Source organism: Equus quagga, chromosome 3 (assembly GCF_021613505.1).
Source record: "Equus quagga isolate Etosha38 chromosome 3, UCLA_HA_Equagga_1.0, whole genome shotgun sequence".
NCBI lineage: Eukaryota > Metazoa > Chordata > Mammalia > Perissodactyla > Equidae > Equus > Equus quagga.
Genome location: NC_060269.1, coordinates 117,324,644 through 117,347,569, shown reverse-complemented (window position 1 = coordinate 117,347,569; position 22,926 = coordinate 117,324,644). Strand labels below are relative to the sequence as shown.

At 40.3% G+C, this 22,926-nt stretch overlaps 1 protein-coding gene across 1 annotated transcript in view; it reads left to right on the top strand.

Annotated features, from left to right (window-relative positions):
• LOC124237213 (phospholipid-transporting ATPase VD) overlaps positions 1-22,926 on the top strand; it is a 109,133-nt gene that overhangs the window by 67,096 nt on the left and 19,111 nt on the right. The window contains exons 10-16 of the mRNA XM_046656657.1: positions 869-1,107; positions 7,082-7,270; positions 9,421-10,030; positions 10,667-10,773; positions 13,348-13,474; positions 15,061-15,245; positions 20,132-20,438. Of these exons, the coding sequence (XP_046512613.1) occupies positions 869-1,107; positions 7,082-7,270; positions 9,421-10,030; positions 10,667-10,773; positions 13,348-13,474; positions 15,061-15,245; positions 20,132-20,438 (1,764 nt within the window). The remainder of the gene's footprint in view (positions 1-868; positions 1,108-7,081; positions 7,271-9,420; positions 10,031-10,666; positions 10,774-13,347; positions 13,475-15,060; positions 15,246-20,131; positions 20,439-22,926) is intronic.

Here is a 22,926-nt window from a genome sequence, read left to right as displayed (position 1 = left end):
TAGACATCCAGCTGGAAGTGTCAAGTGGAGAGTTGGATATATGATTCTGGATTCCAGTCAGAGGTTGGAGGTGAAGGTATAGATTTGGAGTTCTTGTGCACAGAGATGATATTTCAAAGACGAGACAGATGACATCACCAACGAAGAGTATATAGGTGGAGAAGGAAAGGAGCTCCTGCAGCAACCCAATATTTGAGGGCTGAGGAGAAGAGAAGACAGCAGGAGAAATTAAGAAGGAACAGCCATTGAAGTAAGAGGAAAAACAGGTACCCATGGTGTCACAGAAACCAAATAGCTATTTGGTCAACCCTGAAGTTGAATTCAAAGAGAGAATGGTCAGCTGTGTTAGATATTGCTAAGAGTTCAAATAAGATATGGACAGATGCGACCATTAGATTTGGTAGCATGGAGATCATTGGTGACCTTGACAAGGGCAATGTCAATGGAAAAAAAGGGACATAAAGTCATGAGACTGGTTGAGGAGAGATTGGTATAAGTGAAAGAGAGGAGAGCTGGAAGGGTGAAGTCCTTGAGAAGGCCAGAGGAGTGGGATGCAGATGACAAGTGCAGGGTTTGGCATTTAAAACGTTATCCATAGTAGTACGAGGGAAGACGGAGAGTTTGGATACAGATGGAGATAGGTTGGTAGATTTGATGGTGGGAAAAGGAGGGAGTTCTTATCTGATTGCTTCTACTTTTCTCAATGAGGTAAGTTCATTAACTAGGTGTATTGAGGGAGGGGAGTTCGGAGGCCAGGTTTGAAAAGGGAGGAGATGGTGTGACATAGCTGTTTAAGTAAATGCCTGACATATTCAACTTGCAAGTGGTTCTTCTCAGGTAATGACCCAGTGTGATTTTTATCCCTCAGCCAAGAGGTTAGACTCCTATCAGGAGGCTGTCTCTGAAGATGACGATTTTGCAGACACTCTCAGCGGTTCTCTCAGCAATATGGCGAAACTGAGGGCCCCCAGCTGCAGGGCAGTTCATAATGGACCTTTGGGAAGGAAATCCTCGAATCATCTTGCTGGGAGCTGTTTCGTTCTAGGAAGTGGAGAAGGAGCCAGTGAAGTGCCTCACTCCAGACAGGCTGCTTTCAGTAGCCCCATTGTAAGTGTGAATGCATGACTTGACTTTGCGCATCCTTAATGAATGCTGAGAGAACATCCTCGCGATTATGACAGAGCCAAACGATGTTGTCTTTTCTACCTGAGAAGAGACTACGTAATTACAGTTCAGTGTGATTGCCACACATTATTAGAAGTATAAACAAACAATATCACAACTTCCTAATTTGGGGGATACTTCAGTGTTGAGATAGTATATCATTTCTGAAAAAACATATTTCTAATCAGGGCTGATCATGCCTGAGCCTGAAGAAGGCTGCCTTGGTTTAAGGATCGTGGCTCACTCTCAGAACCAGCAAAGCTTACCAGAGTTATGCCATAGACAGGTAAGTACGTATGTCTAAGTCATAGGGAAATTCAAAGGCCTTTTGGTACCCTCCAAGATCTTTTTATCTTTCTGTAATCTTGCCCCAAATCCCACCAAACCTGTATCTTCTTCCCCATTCCTAGTCCTCCGAATGGCATTTTCTGATATTTCCATTTCACAGCTCAACAAGGTATATGCTTGAGTCTGAGGGGCAAGTTTTGGGTACTTCTAGTTATACCCATTGAAAAATCCATTTTACTGCAGAAAAATATAGAAGACCATGTGGAAGATGGGAAAGAAGAAAGATTCTTGTATGAAAGAATTAGAAATCAAAAGTTTTGCTGTGCTTAAAATTACTCTATAAAATTTCCACTGCCTTTTTTGTCTTCCACATTCCATTAACTCTTGTGTTTTACCAAGGTGAGAGTTCCCCAGCCATAAGACTGGTAACTGGTTGGTGAACTGTCAAATAGGTGACATAACAGGAACGAATCAGCTTTGGGGAAACTTTGTGTTTCTACATTGAATTTATTGTATGATTTTCATAGTAGTGGCATGATCTATGAAGACCGCAGCAGTCTTATTTGTCCTGGAAAGGCCATGAGGGGAATCTCCTGGCTCTTTTCAAAGTTACCAACAAAAATTGCAGCAACAAGGGTGAATGTTTCAGTGCAACTCATTTTGTTCATTTCTGGGGCACTAAGGATATAAAACCTGTCATATTGTATCTTTGCCTTATGTCAGGCTGTTCCAAACATCTAGAATTCATTTTTCTCCAGCTTCTGAAAAAAAAGAATAAGGAAAGAATGCAGATAACCTCTGCTCAGTACTCACATTAAGGCTATATCAGAAATAGATATGTATTTTCTCCTCTTTTGTCTGTCTACCTATTCCTCTACTGATATTTTACATTTTCCACCTACCTGAAGTTAACCACATGTTGACTCATATTTACTTGGAAGGAGTGTGATATTAGCAACCAGGTGGGACTGTGCTATACCCACTCTTGGTTTCCTGATCCAGCCTCACTCTCTTCTTGGAACAAATGATTATTTCTTAGTTTAAAGTCTTGGTGCTTTTGTCTATACCATTTCCCCTGTCTAAAATTTATTTTCCCTCACAGCCTACCCTTATCTACCAAATCTGATGACAGATTTATTTCTTTAAAAAAATTCCTTAAATATCCTCTCTTCTGAAGACTTCTCTCAGCTTCTGAGCTCTGTGTCCTACACATTACCTCCCTCCCTTGGTCCTTATTACATTGGACTTATTTCCACCTCTGACATATAGTACCATTAGCTCCTTGAGAGCGAGGACTTACTCATCATGAATCCTCAGCATCTAGCACAGTGTCTCACATGTCCATTCTCAATAAAGCAACTTCAAAAGCTGTTAAATGAAGCTGCTTAACAGGCTCAGTCTTCCCATTCAGTCCATTTTGTTTTCATTTGACCTATATTCCAATGCCCTGTGTCATTTGATTATATGGATTCTCTGATGTTATTTATTGTTTTGGTATTGTTTTCACTACCACACCTTTATATATAAGATGGTCTTCTTAAAATAAGAGATCATCTCTCACTCTTGCTCTAGACAAGATGATTTTATGCTTTTTGGAGACTAAAGATTATTTTAAGAAAGCTATAGATCCTTTGACCTGAAAAATTAGCGTCTATAAAAATTTTGCCTATGATTCCAAAATCCCATCTGTGAAGCCCAGGTTGAGAACGTCAGCTTGAGAGCACACTGAGAGCTGTGATGTCTAGAAGTGGAATATTGTAAGATAGCATCTTTCATGGGTGGGCAAGTTGAGAGCCAGAGAGCGAGGATCCTAGACAGGGTGCTGGCAAAGACACACCAGCCTTTGGGAATTAGAATGTCATTGAGGCCTGTGAGTGTTGGGTTCGTATTACCTAATGTCTCTGTGCTTCTTTAATCCTCTAGAGGTTTTCATTCAACAAGCATGCTGTTCATTCTACCTGGATCTCTGTTCTCTCAGATCTTTGTTTGCCTATCTCCTCCCTGTCACTGAGGTCTCAGCTCAGATGTCACCTCCTCAGTAAACCTTTCCTGCCGCCCAATCCAAAGTACTTTCCAAAGTACTCCTTTCCTCTCTCCCTGCCTGCCCCGCCCCCATCTCTCTTTGTCTCAATCTAGAAGTATCTTACTTATTTGTTTATAGGTTAGTGTTTTGGATCTGCTGTTTCCTCCACCTAGAATGTGAGTTCCGTGCAAACCAGGATTCTGTCTGTCCTATGCACTCCTCTTTCCTTGAGGGGTGCCTGGTGCCATAGATCAACAATAAATGTTTGTGAGATAAATGAGTTAATTAATGGATTAATGGAAGACAATGGCATAATACTAGACACTGGGATGTAAAATGAATAAGACATGCCCCCATCCTTCAGTTTTGTTCTAGGTAGAGGAGGCAGACATATCAATCAATCAATCAATCAATCAATCAATAAAGTCCTGTATTAAAGATGCAGTAATAGCAGTTAATCCAAAGTATAGTGAGGGCCCAAAGAAGGAGTGATCAGCTCTAAAGGGGTGAGGAGGGATCAAGAAAGGCTGCGCAAAAGAGGTAAAATTTGAGTTCGGATTAAACTCATGAGTAGGAACTACAGAATAGAAAAGGAAGGGAAAGCATTTGGGGCAGACAGTGTGTGCGGCAGGCAAAGGCTCAGAACCACAGGACTGTGGGAGAAGGTGGTGTGGAGGAGGAGCTGTCAGTGCGTGGTTATTGGCCTCTGGCTTTTTCCTTCAGATCTGTAGTATTGAGGAATCCGAGGAAGCTAGAAGAAGGCGTTTGTGTCCACCCTTAAGCCAAAGCTGTAGAGGTGGAGTGGTGAGCCCTTCCAATGGGAGTGGGGTGGCAGTGGGAAATGAAATAAAAACCTTGAGTACAAGTGGAACTAGGAGGAGTAGGGAGCAGTCAATTTTGTAATATAGAATCCCAATGAGCAAGATTTGGATCTTAGGAAAAACGCCTATGGATACAGTCATACAGGTAAGAATTGCATGTGATAATTCTATACTTTCTCCTCAATTCAGTCACTAAATATCTTAGTCATTAGGGATTAATTTGTTAATTAATCCAACTAAAGACCAACTAAAGCAGAAGAATGCTCTATGCCCGCAGCTTCATTTTGATGTGGGTCTTTCCTTAAATCTTCTGTGTTCTTCTTTCTGTATTGTTTTATGATGCCTTTAGGGTCTTCTATGGTCCTGAGTTCCTGGATTTTTCTCCGGTTCATTTTGAAAATACTTTTTATAATCGCAATTTTGCCAACCAGAGGTTCAACTTTGACCAGCTCTAGTATCTCTCTCTTTTTTTTTTTTTTTTTTTGAGGAAGATTAGCCCTGAGCTAATCTTATCTTATTGATACAATGAAATCACTGTTAGCTTCTAAGGTGTCTAACTCAATCCCAAACATGTTCCATAAAACAAATGTCTCTACAAAATAAATTTGGGAAGCATGTACATACTAACCTCTTCTTGGAGATTCTCAGTACTCACTAAACTCTCTGAGAAGCGCTGCAATAAAGAAACCTGCTTAAACACTTCTTAAACTTATTTCAGTATGAAACTCTTGTTTCCTTTTTTGCCTAATAGATATTGACATTCTGAGAAAGATGCCTCTGGAAATATTGCTCTAATCCATGGAGCCTCACAAGCACGAGATGACAGTATAATCAATCGTAGGCCTTTGCAACATTACCCACACGTCCCTTGGTTGACTAAACATTGAGTGAGAGGGAAGTCTCTCAGACTTTACCACTCTCTTCTACTGATGTTGGCAAGGAGGTCCTTGAGGAAAGGGTTCTTCTCCAGTAACTGAGGACTTAGCAAGGTACCGGCTCAGTGTCACCATGTATGTGAGACTCATGAGGAAGTGTGGTGGACACCTTAATGAGCAGCCATCAGAGTAAGAGTGCCTCTGAACTCCATCAGGCTGCACCGGGACTCCAACAGTGTTCAGCCCAGTATCACAGGACAGTGGATATTGATGTTTTAGATAGATATTTAAAAATGCTTTGTGACAGCAGATAATTTGGATTTTTAAAACCCATTGTGAGCCTGGTAACCTGCCTGAAGGTGAATGTGTCTTTCAAGAAGGAAAAGGAACATTAAATTATTTGGGTTCCTGTTGTGCTGCTCTCGTATCTCTCATTATCTTATTTACTTTATACAACTGCCCTGTGAGGTATGTGTTATGTTTACCATTATTCAGAAGAGGAAAATGAAGCTCAGGGGTTTTGAGTAAGCTGCCTGAGGCCACTAGCTAGAATGCAGTGAGTCTAGAACCAGAACCCAAACCCATATGATTTCCAGCCTGTGCTTTTTTCTTATTAAGCCTATGCTAATTCTCACCAAACTCCTAACCATGCAATACAAGCCATGGTCTTCTGAGTCTACTGTCACACATCTTCTTATTTTACTCTTTTCTCTAAATCACCTCTCCTGGCTTTCCTGCAGTCAGTGTGCTTTGCCAGCTAACTGCGTCTAGGACGCCTCTGAATACAATGGAGCTTTTGTAAAAACTTGAATCAGAGCGGATGGTCCCTCTTTCGACTTATCTGAAAAATTTCTAAAGCAGTTGACTATATGTTACAGATTATAAACAGATTTCTACTACAACATTCTTTTGTTGAAACTGTTACTCTTAAATAAGTGTGAGAAGCACTGTGTTAAACAAAATAGAGTATTTTTTTCAGTAACAACTTCTCATAGGCAATTTGTACTAAGAATCTTTAAGAGGAGGGCACAGGGCATAGTTGCCAAATAGATTTGACCATCAGAAATCTCTTGTAGGAACCCTCGCTAATGTCTTATAGAACACTGCTAGGAAATGCTGGTTAAATCTGTTAGTCTGCTCATGGTAATTTTTATTTTGGAGGGTTGGTTTATTACAATAGTAGTGACTTGAACTATAAAATATTATGTTAGAATAATATAGTATGAATAACACTCTCACTTTAAAAACATCTGAGGGGCCGGACCAGTGGTGCAGTGGTTGAGTTCGCACGTTCTGCTTCTCGGTGGCCTGGGGTTCCCCGGTTTGGATCCCGGATACGGACATGGCACCGCTTAGCAAAGGCCATGCTGTGGTAGGCATCCCACGTATAAAGGACAGGAAGATGGGCGTGGATGTTAGCTCAGGGCCAGTCTTCCTCAGCAAAAAGAGGAGGATTGGCAGTAGTTAGCTCAGGGCTAATCTTCCTCAAAAAAAAACCCCAAAAAACATTTGATACTCGTCAGTTGTTGTTGGATGAATTTATGCCCAAGGTAGAATCCTAGACACGATAAAATACAATGCTGGCACTATATATTTCAAAATTTTAAAAAAAAACACTCAACTAGATTATGATGAAAGGCATTGGTCCTATTTACTGTTTAGTTTAAGTCAATAGTCAAGGTAGCCTCCATTCATATTGTGCCTTCTGGATCTTCCATGTATTTATTTTTTGTCTTTTATTTTCCTATTCTTACTTCCCATGATACCATGTACATTAAATCTTTTTTGGAAGAGTAAAGTTTACTGTCTCATGCTTCATAGATCTGGTTATAAATGCTGCTTTTCATGTAGATTTAAAACTCATTTTTAGATACTTATTGTAACAACACTTTGTCTTATTGGATCTTTAGGAAACAGATGTGGTACCAGACACCAGGCTTTTGGACAAGTTTAGTCAGATGACACCTCAGCTCTTTACCCCACTAGATGAGACCATCCCAGATCCACCACTGGAGACTTTGTACATCATTGACTTCTTTATTGCATTGGCAATTTGCAACACAGTAGTGGTTTCTGCTCCTAACCAACCACGACAAAAGGTGAGGTCTCTAATGCAAACAAAGGTCACCTTGCAGAAGAGAAGTTTGGGATTGAATGTACTTTTACTGGTCTTGTTATGCAGATCATAATTAATAATAGTAATAATAGCTAATGAAAGCAGCTTAACATCTATACAGCACTTAATTTGTGCTCTGCAGCTATGATGTTCTAAGTGATTTCTTGGTATTAACATGTTTAATCCTCCCAGTAACCCCATGAGTTAGGTACTATTACCCTGCTATTCCCTATTTTACTACTGAGGTTAAGTAACTTGCCCAGTGTCACAGCATGGATTCGTGGGGGATTGGATTTGAACCAAGGAAGTACGGCTCGGTGCTGTTACACTATTTTGCCTCAAGGATAACTGATGAGAGCAATTCTTGTGGACTGTGGCTCTGTTCATTTTGCTTTCATTTCTTTACCAAGTTGAAGCCTTCTTTGAGACGTCTGAGACCTCCAACATCATATGCACTACATCAAGCAAATATAAAATATTGGATTAATTACCACATTTAATGATAATGTGCTTTTTCACTTACCAGTTGGGTTAATTTTAACTTAATCTAAAATCCAATACATCTATGCTGTACTAAGGTTCCTCAGTTCCCACAAAAGCTGGATTTTTAAAGTCTAATTTGTAGCTTAGAAGTCATGCAAAATTCATTTTCAATTAAAAAGAAAAAGTTACTTTAGAGACGGGTGATTTACCGCTTGCTGTGCTGGCTTCCTTGTGTGTAACTATCTCCCCTTTTGCATGCATCCAGTTAAAATTCAATTTGCAGAACAACCCAATTAAATTTTAATTTTCCATCAGATCGTTTTCTTTTGGCAATTTCGGAGGTGGTCAACTTTAACATAAAAATAATTTACTTCCAATTAAGCTTTCATTTCATCAGAAACTATATTTTTATAAGATTTCTACTAGAAAGTTGCTCTTTGAAAAATGATTATGGGTTTAGAGAATACATCACTGGATATTCTGTTTTCTCCCCATAAAACACTTTTTCATATGCATCTGTTTCCAAAGTAGGCAAGTTTTAGTATTTTCTGTTTAAGAAATATTGTTGCCTTTCTCTAGAGAGTATAATAATCTTTGGCCTGAAAAAAATCTCTGTAGTCATATAAGAGCCTAAGCTTCATGATATTTCAAGGTAATGATAGAAAGGCAGTGAACAGGAGCTAATCAGAATTCACATGGAATAAAACTACCTCGTCTGTGATTGAGTTTCACTTTTCTTTTCATTTCTGAGTCGCTAATAAGTTTCAAAATCAACCAGCATGAGTCCTTCAAACTATCATAAAATTAGTCATTTTTAGGAGAAAACTCTGTAATTCCTTGGGTATTTCTGAATGAGAAAATTTTAGGATCCAATTAATTAGTTTTCATGATTAGTATTAAATTCTAAATTTAATCTGATAAAAATTAAGAACTGGAAGAAATCAGGCTACAAACAAAAAGTTCTATAAAAGTAGAAATTAAAATTCACATTATAATGTTGATAACTCTTCTTCAATAAACTACTTAGTTTATTGGCCTGTTTAAAAACGAGCCATAGTAACAACCTTTTCTAGAAGCTGGAAAATAAAAGGAAAACATTTACTTTCTTCCAGTGTTTTTTTATGTATATTATTACTTATTTATTCTTATATTATTCATAATATTTTATAGCTTTTCCAATTTTGCCCCATAGTCTTTATAAACTTTATTTTAAATACTGTATAACCTTTCAAGAAGATGTTTCTGTTTTGCTATTATTGAATACTTAATTTGCTTTTAATTTTTAAATTGTTATTGCTAGCATGTATACAATAAAGATTAGGGATTGTCTATATTTTAACATGTCTTATTTTATTAGGAAAAATTTGCTATAAGTATGTCCACTGCTAGTAATATTAGCATTTTATGTCTTTGCGATTAGCTGTCAAGTTTCTTCCTGAATGGTTGTAGAAATTTATAATGCCATCAACATTGGCACGTTTTCATCATGACTAATGTTTTCTCTGGCAGTTGTAGGTATGAAGCAGGCTGCTGTCTATTTAAGGGAATGGTAACTCTTTTCGTATCTCATTTTTTCCCAGTTTGACTTCAAAGTTATTATAAACTACTTTTGACTGTCTTATTGAGACCTTCCCAAATTATCTTTCCTAGATCAGACTCTCTTCACTGACTGGAATGCCCATTAAGTCTTTGGAAGAGATCAAAAACCTCTTCCAGAGATTGTCTGTCCGAAGATCAAGTTCACCATCTCTGGCCAGTGGGAAAGAGCCATCTTCTGGGGTCCCAAATGCCTTCGTGAACAAACTCTCTCTCTTTAGTCGAATGAAACTGGCTTCACCTGTGGAGGAAGAGGTCTCTCCGACAAGCGAGAGCCCCCAGGGCTCGGGGAACGCAGTTTGCCCTACAGAAATAGAGAAACAAGACAGTGATGCAGGCGTCACAGATGGCAAGGTGGAATCCCTCCCTGGACAGCCCTTGGCCTCCAGCCTGTGTTATGAGGCCGAGAGCCCAGATGAAGCGGCCTTAGTGTATGCTGCCAGGGCTTACCAGTGCACTTTACAGTCCCGGACCCCAGAGCAGGTCGTGGTGGACTTTGCTGCTTTGGGACCATTAACATTTCAACTCCTACACATCCTGCCCTTCGACTCAGTAAGAAAAAGAATGTCCGTTGTGGTCCGACATCCTCTTTCCAACCAGGTTGTGGTGTATACAAAGGGTGCTGATTCTGTAATCATGGAATTGCTGTCCGTGGCTTCCCCAGGTGGGTTCATACAGAACCAAGAAGATAGTGATATGAAGGGCTCAGAGATTAAAAGTCCACTCTCACTGGTTGTAGAAAGGCAAACAAGCAGATATGTGGAGGTCAGACATGCTTGATGAAGTCAAGGCAGCTGCTTAGGATTTGGTGAGAAAGCACATACGTTTGGGGATTACCCAGACCTGGGTTCAAATCTGACCTCTGTCATTAGCTATGTCTTGGTAAAGTTACCTAACTATTCACTGCCAGGTCTTCAATACATGAGGATTATAGTAGTTCCTTTATAGTTTCCTGAGAGATTTAATGTCGTACTATGTGCAGTGTATGTAGAGCCCCTGCCAAGTGCCCCACGAATGGTAAGTGCCCAGTGAATGACTGCTAGCATTATTAAAGATATTGCCACTGTTGTTATTGATAGTGTGGGAACGGTGTTTGTGTTACCTTCTTGGTACTTTCCTCTCCCCGGGGAGAAAACAATGAGGGAAAGATTTATTCTGAGGGGGTCCCTTTTATATATGCATATTTGGGATTCAAAACTCTAAGGCCTTTTGTTTGTTGTGAGTTAAGCTATCGTTTTTAAAAATACGTCTGGAATTGGGCAGATTGGTGGGAACACTTGTGTTTTGTTAATTATTTCAGATGGAGCAAGTCTGGACAAACAACAGAGGATAATAAGGGAAAAAACCCAGAAACACTTGGATGACTATGCCAAACGAGGTCTGCGTACTTTATGTGTCGCCAAGAGGGTGAGGCTGCTTAGTAGACCCTTCTTTATTCTTTCCCTTCTTTAACCATCACGTGATGAAAACCAGCGTATGTCAAAGTCTGGTCCAGGCACTGGGGAAATCGGCTCTATTTTCACAGCTTCTCTAGTCCTTATGTGTTAGTTGGTTGGAGTTTGTTCTCAAACTATTTTACGAGAAGGGCACCTAAGAGTTATCTTCTCTGAGTTCACACATGTTTCAATATATCTGAGTGCCTTTGTATGTGAACTGCAGTTTGGCTGGGAACAAAAATCCCTAGGTCCTACTTTCTTCCCCGAATACTTTGTAAATATTACTCCTTTGTCTTATAGCATTAAATGTGCTTTGGAAAGAATGAGGCCAGGGACCCACCTATCTTTTCCCCATATGAGTTCTTGATATTTTTTCTTTACATGCTCATAAGTCTTTATCTGTAAATCTAGGAAAATTTACTGAATGTTATCTCAGTACTGATTATCTCTATTGAGAATAATCCTGGGATATAGTGTATCCCTTCTAAGTAAAACTTTAAGTAGTAAGGAAGAAGACAGAGCTCCAAGAAATGATCTGAGGGATGTCATTACCAGAACCACCCCTGCAGGTCATGGGAGAAACAGGTGGAGCCCTTTAAGAGTGAAGTGGTCAAATTTTGGGGCCACTTGCCCAATGACTTAGGTATTGACCAAGTCAAGCTGCACAGCTGCGATGAAGCTATGCAAGACCTCAAACTCCTAAAGTGCCCTCCCTCATTGAAAAGCCAAGATTTCCCCAGCCCCATCCCTACAACCTTGGCCCCAGCCACATCCGCAGCTGCATACCTGGACAGTGTGTTTCTTTGTTCAGTGCAAGCTAAACTAGCCTATTGAAGTTCACAGTAGAGCAGATGGCAGGAGAAGAGGGAGGAAGTCTGCTTAGGGTGGAGAGAGAGAGTCTAGCAAGGCCTAGTGCAAGAGAAGGATGTGTTTATGGGGGAGTGAGAAGAGTTAGTTGTATAACAGAGACTTTGATGAACACTGAAGGACAAGAAGCAAAGAACAACCAGCCCACACAGGGGAAATACTGGAGAAGAACCTAGGAAGCTACTCTTTTTATTTTTTCTTTTTTGAAGGAAACAATGCAGAGGAACTCTTTTTTTTTTTTTTTTTTTTTTGTAGGAAAGATTCACTTTGAGCTAACATCTGTTACCAATCTTTCTCTCTTTGTTTTCTTCCTCCCCAAAGCCCCAGAACATAGTTGTATATTCTAGTTGTAAGTCTTTCTAGTTCTTCTATGTGAGCTGCTGCCACAGCATGGCTACTGATAGACAAGTAGGTGGTTCCACACCCAGGCCGCCAAAGCAGAGTGCGCCGAACTTTAACTGCTAGGCCATCAGGGCTGGTTCCCAAGGAAGCTCCTCTTGCCACCTCTGTCCCTCTTCTCCATGTCTACCCCCACCCCCTCTGTCTTCTTTTCCCTCCCTGGCTCTGGCCCTGCAGTTAATTTTTGCAGTGTTGGAAGCCAGGGTGTCAATTTTCCCTCCTTCATTCTAGGCTCCAGCTGACAGAGAAGACAGGAAGATACATGTAGATCAAAGTGTCACTGCGTTAATGGCTGTCCAGTAATTCTCAAACCACAGGGCCTGGGAAACCTGAATTTGAGACTGTAGCTAGCACCTAAGACCAAAGTAGGGACTTATCATTTCTTCCCCAAATTCTAGTTCTTGGGAGCTGCCTTAGAGAAAATGGAATCTGTTGTAGACTCCAGGGCACTTAGTGAACCACCTGCATGGAGAATCAAAAGCCTGCTTCATGCAAAGTTGTAAGAAGAATGGAGAGTTCAGGTCAAAACAGACCCTCTGCCTTTTTGGTGTAGAAATGTAGGCCAATTCCCCGATAGAAATGCAGGCGAATGGATGTCAGATTCTCCCAAATCAAATTACCTTGTGGAGAAGAATGAATAGGTAAAGAAATTCCCTCCTCATTCTACTCCACACTGCTTTATAGGAACTGAAATGTAGATTTCTCTCTCTATGGCAACCTGAAGACCAAGGGAAATGTACCATTGGTTCCACCTCCAGAAATTCCACTTAATTTTTGTTTGGAGCAAGCCTTTCTTGCTTTACTCATATGGCCACCTCTTTCTTTTTATCTTTACAAATAACTAACTCCATAAATCAACCATCAAGAGATGTCACAGGTGCTGCTGGCTACATAATACCTCAAACTGACCAGTCCTGACACCACTTTCTCAATTGTACTATTAGGCCACTCTGGATTTAACTACCAAGTAGAGATTTCTCCTAACTGCATATTCTGGTTTTATTAAGTAGATTAACCCACTTTCATCATACATGGTACCTAGAATTTCCCAGAGATACTGAGCTATGGGATCTGTCCATCATCAGTGTTACACTAGTCTGATCACAGAGTTCAGGAAGCTTGTGACCAGGTGACATGAGGATATGGACCTGCATGAGTGTGCCCAGAAAGAGGAATACCTAAAACAAGTTGATGCCTTGATATTTTGCCATGGGTCAGTCCTGGCAGGATCCTGCGAGATCATGTGGCCTGCTTCATAGCTCTTTTTTTTCCCCCGTAGGTCATGAGCGACACTGAATATGCAGAGTGGCTGAGGAATCATTTTTTAGCTGAAACCAGCATTGACAACAGAGAAGAATTACTGCTTGAATCTGCCATGAGGTTGGAGAACAAACTAACTTTACTTGGTAGGTAGACTATGTTGTATTGTCTGGATGAAGAATTTTGAAAAACATCAGATGAGTCTAAGTTATTCACTCGTGCCTTTTTTCACTTTGATCTAATAGATATATGTGGTTCTGCCCACCTTGTCCAGTCTGACCTCTACCCAGCTTGCAATCCTTTCTATTCTGTTTTCCGCTGCAGTGAGCTAGACTTCATTTATGGTGGGATCAGCGTGGTCACTAAGAACATTTAAAAACTCAGCACTTAACATAGAGTACAAAACCAAATAAATATACTGGTTCAAGAGAAGAAAGCTAAAGTTTCTTGCCAGGCATTGGATAAGATGCTTAATATGTGTTGCCTTTTTGAATTCACAGAACAAATCTCCATCTTATTTAGAGGAAACTCGGGACACCGAGAAGTTCTACGACTTGTTCAAAGTTGTGCTAGTAACTAACAGACCCAAGAAGAAACTCAAGTCTTCCTGGCTCCAGGGCCCATGTTCTTTATCCTGAGCCTGCAACCAAACAATGAAATTTATTTCCCTGTCTTCTCTTACTTCCTGATTTCAATGAAAGTTTGCACAACTGACACCTCTTGTCTCAGATTGAGCTGCATCTTGAAATCATCTGGAGCACTTTAAAAAATTCTGGTGCCTGCATCTGACTTCCAGCGATTCTGATTCAACTGGTCTGATGTGTGGCCTGGGCATTTGAAATTTTGAAAGCTCCCCAAGTAATTCTAAGAGGCAGCCAAGGTTGAGAACCACTGCCCTTAGAGTCTAGAAATCTAGATCCTAAGATGAGTGCTCACACACCAAGAGACCAGCCTCTGAGCTCCATTCCTCTGGTTCAAAGAAAAACAATGATCTAACTTAGTGTCTAGCCAATAGAGTAGTGATGCCTATTCCTAAGTCATTTCTCTGTGACAGAGTGAGTAGTGTAGGGCCACATTTCCTTTTCTGCAATTCCAAAATAAAAAATTCTCTGTGGGTGTAGTGCCAAAACTCATTTGGCAGCAAAATAAGTCTGTATCAGTCTAATTAGTGTGAACACCAATGTAAGGGTTTTTTTGTAAGTTTTGCTGCAGAAATATTAATATGCTTGGTTACCACATATTACAAAATATGATATATATACCATATTACCTTTTTAAAATCTAAAAACTTTTAAATTCCAAAACATCTGGCCCCAATTGTTTCAGAAAAGGGAATTGTGGACTTATATTGTGAAAGAGTATTGCAAATAGATATTCCATCTTTCTGGCAAGGGCATTCTTTAAAAGCCTCCCCTTACCCCTCGTAGAATTATAAACTCATAGAGCAAGGTTACATAAGTAGCTGACTTAAACCCCCTCAATTTACAGATAAGAAAGCTAGCCCAAAGGAGAACAAATACATTTGATAAATTCATTGATTCCTAAAGCTTCACTCCCAAAATATCACTTTGTATGTGATTTTGGCCTGGGTCTTCACCCCTCCTTTGGATCCTGGGGCAGTTGGTGTAATTCAGGATTGGTTGGCTAACAGATATGGTCCAATTATAGCCTAGGTGGGCTCCAGCTGGCTTTGGTTCCTTATAAGCCCTGTTACACTTTGGTTGTTTTTTAGGTGCTACTGGCATTGAAGACCGTCTGCAGGAGGGAGTCCCCGAGTCTATAGAAGCCCTCCACAAAGCCGGCATCAAGATCTGGATGCTGACAGGGGACAAGCAGGAAACAGCTGTCAACATAGCTTATGCATGCAAACTGCTGGAGCCAGACGACAAGCTCTTTATCCTCAATACCCAAAGTAAAGTATGTATAATGGGATCGAATGAGTCTTTTTGTGGTTTCAAAGCCAGTGGAACATTTGTAATTTGATGTATATAAGGAGAAAGAAAAGCTCCTTGATAATTATTTCTTCTATCCAGCATTCTAGCTTGGGATGCATGGGAGGGCACCATAGTTCTTCTAAAGGCTTGAAAAAATTCATCATGGTTCAAAGGAATCATTGCTGAATAAAGGCATTAAAGGCAAGTTTCCTTTTTATTTTGTATTTGTGTTTTTCCCCTACACATTGGATTACCAGGGATTTGACAAAATTCAGTCCACAATGACAAAATATGTCAAGATCAGGGACGGGAATCTATGTCCTTTTCAAGTGGAGGGGAAGTGATGATTTCTATTGGAATCAGGTAAATAATATTTTTATGGTAATTCTAAAAATAGACTCTCAAGACAATCACGCCCTCTAGTGGTAATTCTTAGATGGTGCTCCTGAGAATATGAAGTTCCAGCTGCTGAAGGGAGGGGAAAATTTTTTTTTTTTTAAAGGAGGAGGAATTTTAGAGATTTGGACACAGCCTATTTTTTCTAATCCCCCCGCCCCGCCCCAACTCTTTAACATAAACGTTCTAATCAGTTAAACAGCGCTTCTGTTTTTTTTCAGATGATTCCTAGCATAGAGATACTCTCCAAGATTTGTGCATATTGTTTAATTAACTTGGAACACCTTCCTCCCTCCTTCCTCAGTCACCAGACTTAATCAGTGGCATCCATTCCTTCCCGGGAAACTGCCTTTCAGAAATCCTCTGGAGCTTCTCATCTGACTCCCATCTTGGGCCTCTGTCACAGGCTGCCGTGTTTGGTTAGCCATGTTTTTATGGTCAGGCGTCCATTAATACCCAACTACATAATACATTTTGAGGAAAGAGGGCTTTCCTTCTTCAGCACAGAATGGGTGCTCCTTCACAGCTGGCAGTGGCCCAGGGACCTAGAACCACAACCATCAGCCAGTTCCCAGAACTGGCTGGGGGCTGAGCACAAGAAAATGCTTAATCATTTTAGTCACTAAAAAAGATGTGGCCTAAGGCTTGGCCTGCCAGTGGCCAAATATGTGACTTACTCTCCTGAGTCCCTTTTTCCTTACCTGTAATGTGAGAGTTGTGCCTATTTCATAGGGTTGTTGTAGGCAATGAATGAGAAAATATAAATGTGGTGCCTGGCAGATGAAATGAATTCACCAAACATTAAAAAGGAAAAGTAATCTATTCTTGATGTTTGATTTTGGCTTTGAGATTTTTGTGAAGGAGTAAAATCATTAGGATTGTGAAATTCATTTGTAATTGTACAATTTATGGTTAAAGGCATTTAAAACTACCAATTCAAGGGGCCAGCCCTGGCAGCCTAGTGTTTACATTCAGCATGCTCTGCTTTGGTTGCCCAGGTTCAGTTCCCGGGAGCAGACCTACACCACTCGTCAGTAGCCATGCTGTGGCAGCGACCCACATACAAAATAGAGAAAGATTGGCACAGATGTTACCTCAGGGTGAATCTTCCTCAGCAAAAAAGAGAATATTAATTCAAAAAGTCTTTATTTAGTATCCATTGTTGGCTGTTCTAAGTGCAAAAGATTATTATTATTATTATTATTATTATTTGCTATCAATAGCTATTCCACCTGTGTGAATTTTCCAGATAACTAAACAGAACGCAATGAACATAATTTAATTTAGTTTTATGATGACTCAAGTCCATGCATATACAATGCTGGACACATAATGGGGTTTCAGTCACTGTTTTTTCCTTTCTCTTTTTCCCACTCCCCACCCCTCAGGAAATGCTAAGAGTTAAGAAAGGATTGACAATCATGGAGCCCAATTTCTCATTTAATGCAGGAATTGTTCCTGTAACATTCTAAGTGGGCTACCTGGCAGTAGATGGAATGTCTGCTCACTTCTATAGTGTGGTACCTCAACTTTGCAAGTTTCCATCAACTTTGGTTCCTAACCCTAATCCAGTCTGCAAATTGGATTATAATAATGTGGCCACTTACAAACCGTGCATACTTTCCATGCTCATACAAGTTTTGAGTCTTTGTTTTAATACAATCACATCCTGAATTATTTACTGCACTGCGATATATAAAGGCCTTTTAGGGTTCATCATTTAATTTTTTGTTTTATTTTAATTATTTCTTTTAAGATTTTCTCCTGAGATAGTAACTTTTTATTTTCATAATTTTTATTACTACCTATAAAAATCTTGTTCATACATGATCCTTCCCCATTTTATAGCCTGAGACTCTAAAGGGTTGTGATTTTTCTAAGTGTCCATGGCTGATTACTTGTCAAGCATAGAGTAAACTTTAAATTCTGTGACTCCTATTTCAGTATACTTTCTGTATTATATTACATCTATCTCTCTACCTATATGTATACAGTTGATTCTCGTTATTCATAGAGTTAAGTTCTATAAAGTTGCCGCAAACATGAATTAGTGAATGCTGACCGTTGCTCCCAGGAGATATACAGGATTAGGTTCTTGCCAGTCTCTGGTCACAGCATTTTTTTGTCAATCAATCAGTACATAACCTTGTTTCATATTTCTGTTTAAAGACACTTCATTTAAGGTATATTGTTGACTCATTGACATTGAACTCACGGCCAGCAGCTCTATAACTTGTGCCTGAACAAGGTTTGCTAGCACACACATTCTCTTGTTAGGCACCTCACAGTATTATTGTGCTTAGGGACACTAGACAGCACTTCACTGCTACTCAGGGCCTTTTTAAACAGTGAACTCACAAACGAAAAACACAAAAATGTAAAAAATGTGGCACCCAACAGTGAAAAGGACATTTGTTTGCAGTGTGGGAGCTGCCATAAGAAGGCAGAGCGTCACCTAGTTCAGCTTCAGCTGAGAAGGTGCATGTCGCGTGACTCAAAATTTGTCACTCTTGTGCATGTCCTCAAATGACCGTGAAAGCCCTGCGAGCATTGATTGTAGGATTACAGATAAATTTTAGCTAGTAGGTGGATTCACAAATATGCAATCCGTGAATAATGATGATCGGTTATATGTGTGTATGTGTGCATATATATATATTTCTATAATGAAAATATAGTTAATGTATAAAACTAAACAATACATACTCAAATAGGAGGTTAAAAACATCAATAATCTATAATCATAAAACCACAGATAATTTACATCCATATTTTGGAGGGCATCCACTCAGACTGTATTCTGTGCACTATGAGCATATAAATGCTACAAAGCCTGGACTTACGGTAATGTATTGTATTATAGCTCTACTTTTTCACTTAAAAAATATTTTAAACATTGTGTCTCATCTTAATAAACATTTTAATTTATGATAACTGCAGGATATGTTACCTATAAATGTAGCATTTTAATTTAACCAAACTCCAGAAGGTTTTTAAAAATAATTTTTTACTATTCTATGTTGATCCTATAATGATCGTATTTGATTCATCTTTGTACACTTTTCCTGGGGGGCTTTTGAGATGTGGGGGATTGTGTTTATTCCTAAGATAAAGGTTGCTGGGTGGCTCCATTTTAAAGTTAAATCCCTTGTTTACAGTTTCTGTGGTTACGATGGCTTTGTTGTGTGCTGCCTACATGTCCATATCTACTTCTTCCCTCCCCATCTTATTTGGTTGGGGGTTGAGAATGCTTGATAAAATAGCGTTTGAAATAAGAGTAAATGGGCTCTGAGTGAGGGGCTCTTTCAGGAATCAACCTAAGTGCACTGCTCCTGGATTTTGTTTGACTCTATCCTTAGTGGTCATTTGACACAATAACTTCTGGATAAGTTTATTGGTAGTCTTCTTGGGTAGAATTCATTCAACAAATATTTATTGAGTGCCTGATATCACTCTCTTTTAGGCATGATGAAGGCTTTAAAGGTAAATTAAAAGTGATATCTGCCTGGGGGCTGGCCCCGTGGCCGAGTGGTTAAGTTCGCGCACTCTGCTGCAGGCGGCCCAGTGTTTCGTTGGTTCGAATCCTGGGCGCGGACATGGCACTGCTCGTCAAACCACACTGAGGCAGCATCCCACATACCACAACTAGAAGAACCCACTACGAGAAATATACAACTATGTACTGGGGGGCTTTGGGGAGAAAAAGGAAAAAATAAAATCTTTAAAAAAAAAAAAAAAGTGATATCTGCCTTTAAAGAACCCCTAACTGGTGTGGGGTGATGAGAGTAGAGGGATGTACACCGACCAAATATGATAAGCACTGCTAGGAACATCCTGACCAGAATGTAGATACATTCCATGATGGCAAGCATTTTTGTGTTCATTGACATATCCCCAGTGCTCAGTGCCTTTCTAAGATGTAGTAGTTTCTCAATAAATACTTGGTGAATGAATGAATATGTTGAATCAAAAAGAAGATAAAAACAATAATTACTGTTTTAAATTCTGCTATGTGTCATGCCTTACACTAGAAGCTTTGCATGTATGGTTTTACTTATTCCTCACAATGATATTATGATGGAGATAATATTTGCATTTTTCAGATGAGAAAGTTAAGCTCAGATAGGTTATATAATTTGGCTAAAGTTAAGCAGCAGCTAGTAAAAAGCAGAATAAGACAAAAGGGCTCTTGAGAGTCACCGTTTGAGAAGGCAAATTGCACACATAAAGAAATTCTATGGCTATTTCTTAGCTGTAGAATTGGGGCTGAGATGTCTCCCATCCTTTTAGCCAATCCCCACATACACAGAGAAGTCTCTGTGGAAGAACTATGAGGTCTTTGAAAGTAACCGGTGATTCACTACCTAGGGTTGCCTTGATGCAGCAATTGCTCAAGAATGACAATGACAAATTTTGCTGGATGTGGCCACCAAGGGAGCCCCAACACTAACTGTCTTTGCCTCATTTTTCAAGGATGCCTGTGAGATGCTGATGGGCACAATTTTGAAAGAACTTCAGAAGAACCCAGCCTCTCCAGGGCAAGCATCATTAAGTGAGAATTTACACCAGCCTCCTGCCCCCCGGGACTCAGGGCTGCGGGCTGGACTCATTATCACTGGGAAGACCCTAGAGTTTGCCCTGCAGGAGAGTCTGCAGAAGCAGTTCCTGCAGCTCACTGCTTACTGTCAAGCTGTGGTCTGCTGCCGAGCCACGCCCCTGCAGAAAAGCGAGGTGGTGAAATTGGTACGCAACCATCTCCGGGTGATGACTCTGGCCATCGGTGAGTGGGGAGTGGGACCCAGCCCTAAGCTTCTCACATTCATGCCACACCAGAGGTTGATCCTTCTGTCTGTCCTTGCTTCTGTTTACCCTCCTTCTGTCTGTTTTCCTCCCCACCATTCCCTCCCATTTTCCTCCCTTCTTTCTCTACACACCCCATCACTGTCTCCCACTCTCTATCACCTGTTTGACCACCTGCTATGAACCAGGTGGTAGGGATGTGACATGGAAAACAGTATAGTCAGGACTCTTTGGGTTACATGTCAGACCCCCAAATCAGCTGGGTAAATAGGGTGTTGTGCTGAATTGTAGAACTGAAAAACCCAGGGGTTCCACCTTCAGTAAAGTTAAATTCAAGGACATGAACAATTCATTTATTTATTAATTCAACATATATTTATTGAGTGCCTTGTATGTACCAGGCATTTTTCTAGGCAACAGAGACGCAAGAGTGTATAAAATAAAGTACCTTTTTTTAAGATGTCTACATGTGGTAAGAGGACATACAGTAAAAAACAAAACAAAACACAAAAGGCATAAATATAAGATATCAGAGAGTGACAAATTCTATTGAAGAAATAAAGCCGCATCAGGGGGATGTAGAGCATTGGAGGAGGGCAGAGGCTGGAAGGAAATGATAGGGGACCCATGGAAGATCTGGGGAGAGAACATTCCTGGCAGAGAAGAAAAGGAAAGTGAAGGCCATGGTCCATGCTTGGTGTGTCTGAGGCCAAAGCAGATTGAGCAAAGGGAAGAGTTTTCTGCAGGTTAATTAAGGGCAGAAAGGTGGCAAGTGGCCAGATAATGCAGGATCTTGGAGGCCATTATAAAACTTTGCATTTTATCTGAAGAGATAGGAAGCCATTGGAAGATTTTAATTAGAGCAGGCACATGATCTGCCTTAAGTTTAAAAAGATCACCTTGGTTGCTTTGTTGGGAGTAACTTTTGGGGTGCAACAACATGAGTAAGGAGACCAGTTGGGAGGCTATCGAAATGATTCAGGCAAGAGATATTGGTGGCTTGAGCTTGGATGGGAGCAGAAAAGGTGGTAAGATGTGGTCAGATAATGGACATGGTTTGAAAAAAGAGCTGGTGACATTTGTTGATGGATTAGATATGTTGTATGATAGAAGGACTCTAGGGGGACGCCAAGGTTTTGTCTCTAAGAACAGAAAGGACAGAGCTGCGGTTTACTGAGATGTAGTCAGGGAAATCAGAATGTGGATCTTACCCATGTTAAGTTTAAAAAGTCTATTAGATGTCTAGGGAGTGATGAAGGTAGGCAGCTGGATATAAAGGCTGGAATTTAGCAATGAGGAACAGGCTAGAGATATGAATGTGGGAATCGTAAGTCTCATGGTAAAGCCTTGATATTAGATGAGATCACCAAAAAATGAGTATAAATGGAGAAAGGAAGAAGTATGAGATTAAGCTCTGAGACACTCCAGTGTTGAGACATTAGCAAGATGAGGACTCAGCCACCTCTTTCAGTCTTTTTCCCCTGGATTGCTTTCAGTCGCAGGTAGCTTCTCCCCTCAGGATGCTGACATAGCCACTGACAGTCCCAGGGTTACAGCCTGTCCTATTAGCAACCCGAGTGAAAAGAATGAGCCTCTTTTTAAGTTGCTGGAGTAAAGTGTCAGGGTGAGGGTGGAATTTTCTTCAACAGTCTTATTGAATGAACATATAAATGAGTGAATTATTCAAGCCCCTGGATCCAGATGTCCCTGAGGCTAGAACCTCCTGACTTTTAATGATATCAATGAAGTTGTGTCATGTGCCCATCTCTGAACCAATCACTAAGGCCAGAGGACAGAATTTGCTAGTTGTCTAGGCCTAGGTCAGTTGCCCATCCTAAATCTGGAGGTTTGGGTTCATCCTAACAAACCACATGGACTCAGAGTTCCCAAGGAAAATCAAGATACTATTACCAGAAAATAAGTGAATGGTTGGTGGGCATTTGGGAGCAATAAACGCTCATTACCAACAGGAATATAATACCTCCTCTTAAGAAGCTTCCAGTATGTTGGGGAGGTCAAGAAATCTATATGCAACCATAATACCATGTGATACATATGATAGAAATACACAGGGTTGTGCTGGAGCCTAAGGAAGGGGATTTGATCTAAAGGGAATATGAGAAGGATGTTGCAGAGGAAGTGACGTCTAAGCTGAGGGCATGAGCAATTGAAATCCAGCAAGGTGGTGTAAGGGTAAGGAGGACAGTCTTGTAAGAATAAAGAAACAGCATATGCTGTACAGTGGCTGGAAGGAGCAGAATGTATCTGGAAAATTGAAAGTAGAGTGAGCAACATGGACAAAGGGGAGATCAGTCCAGGTAGGTGCCGTAGCATGAAGGATTTTAAGGCAGTATTGAGTTTGGAATTCTTCCTCATGATAGTGGGATGCCACATTTCATTTCTGCTTAACTAGCTTCCAGGTAACTTGGAGACATGGGATAAACTTTGAAGAATTTGTCTGTTCACTT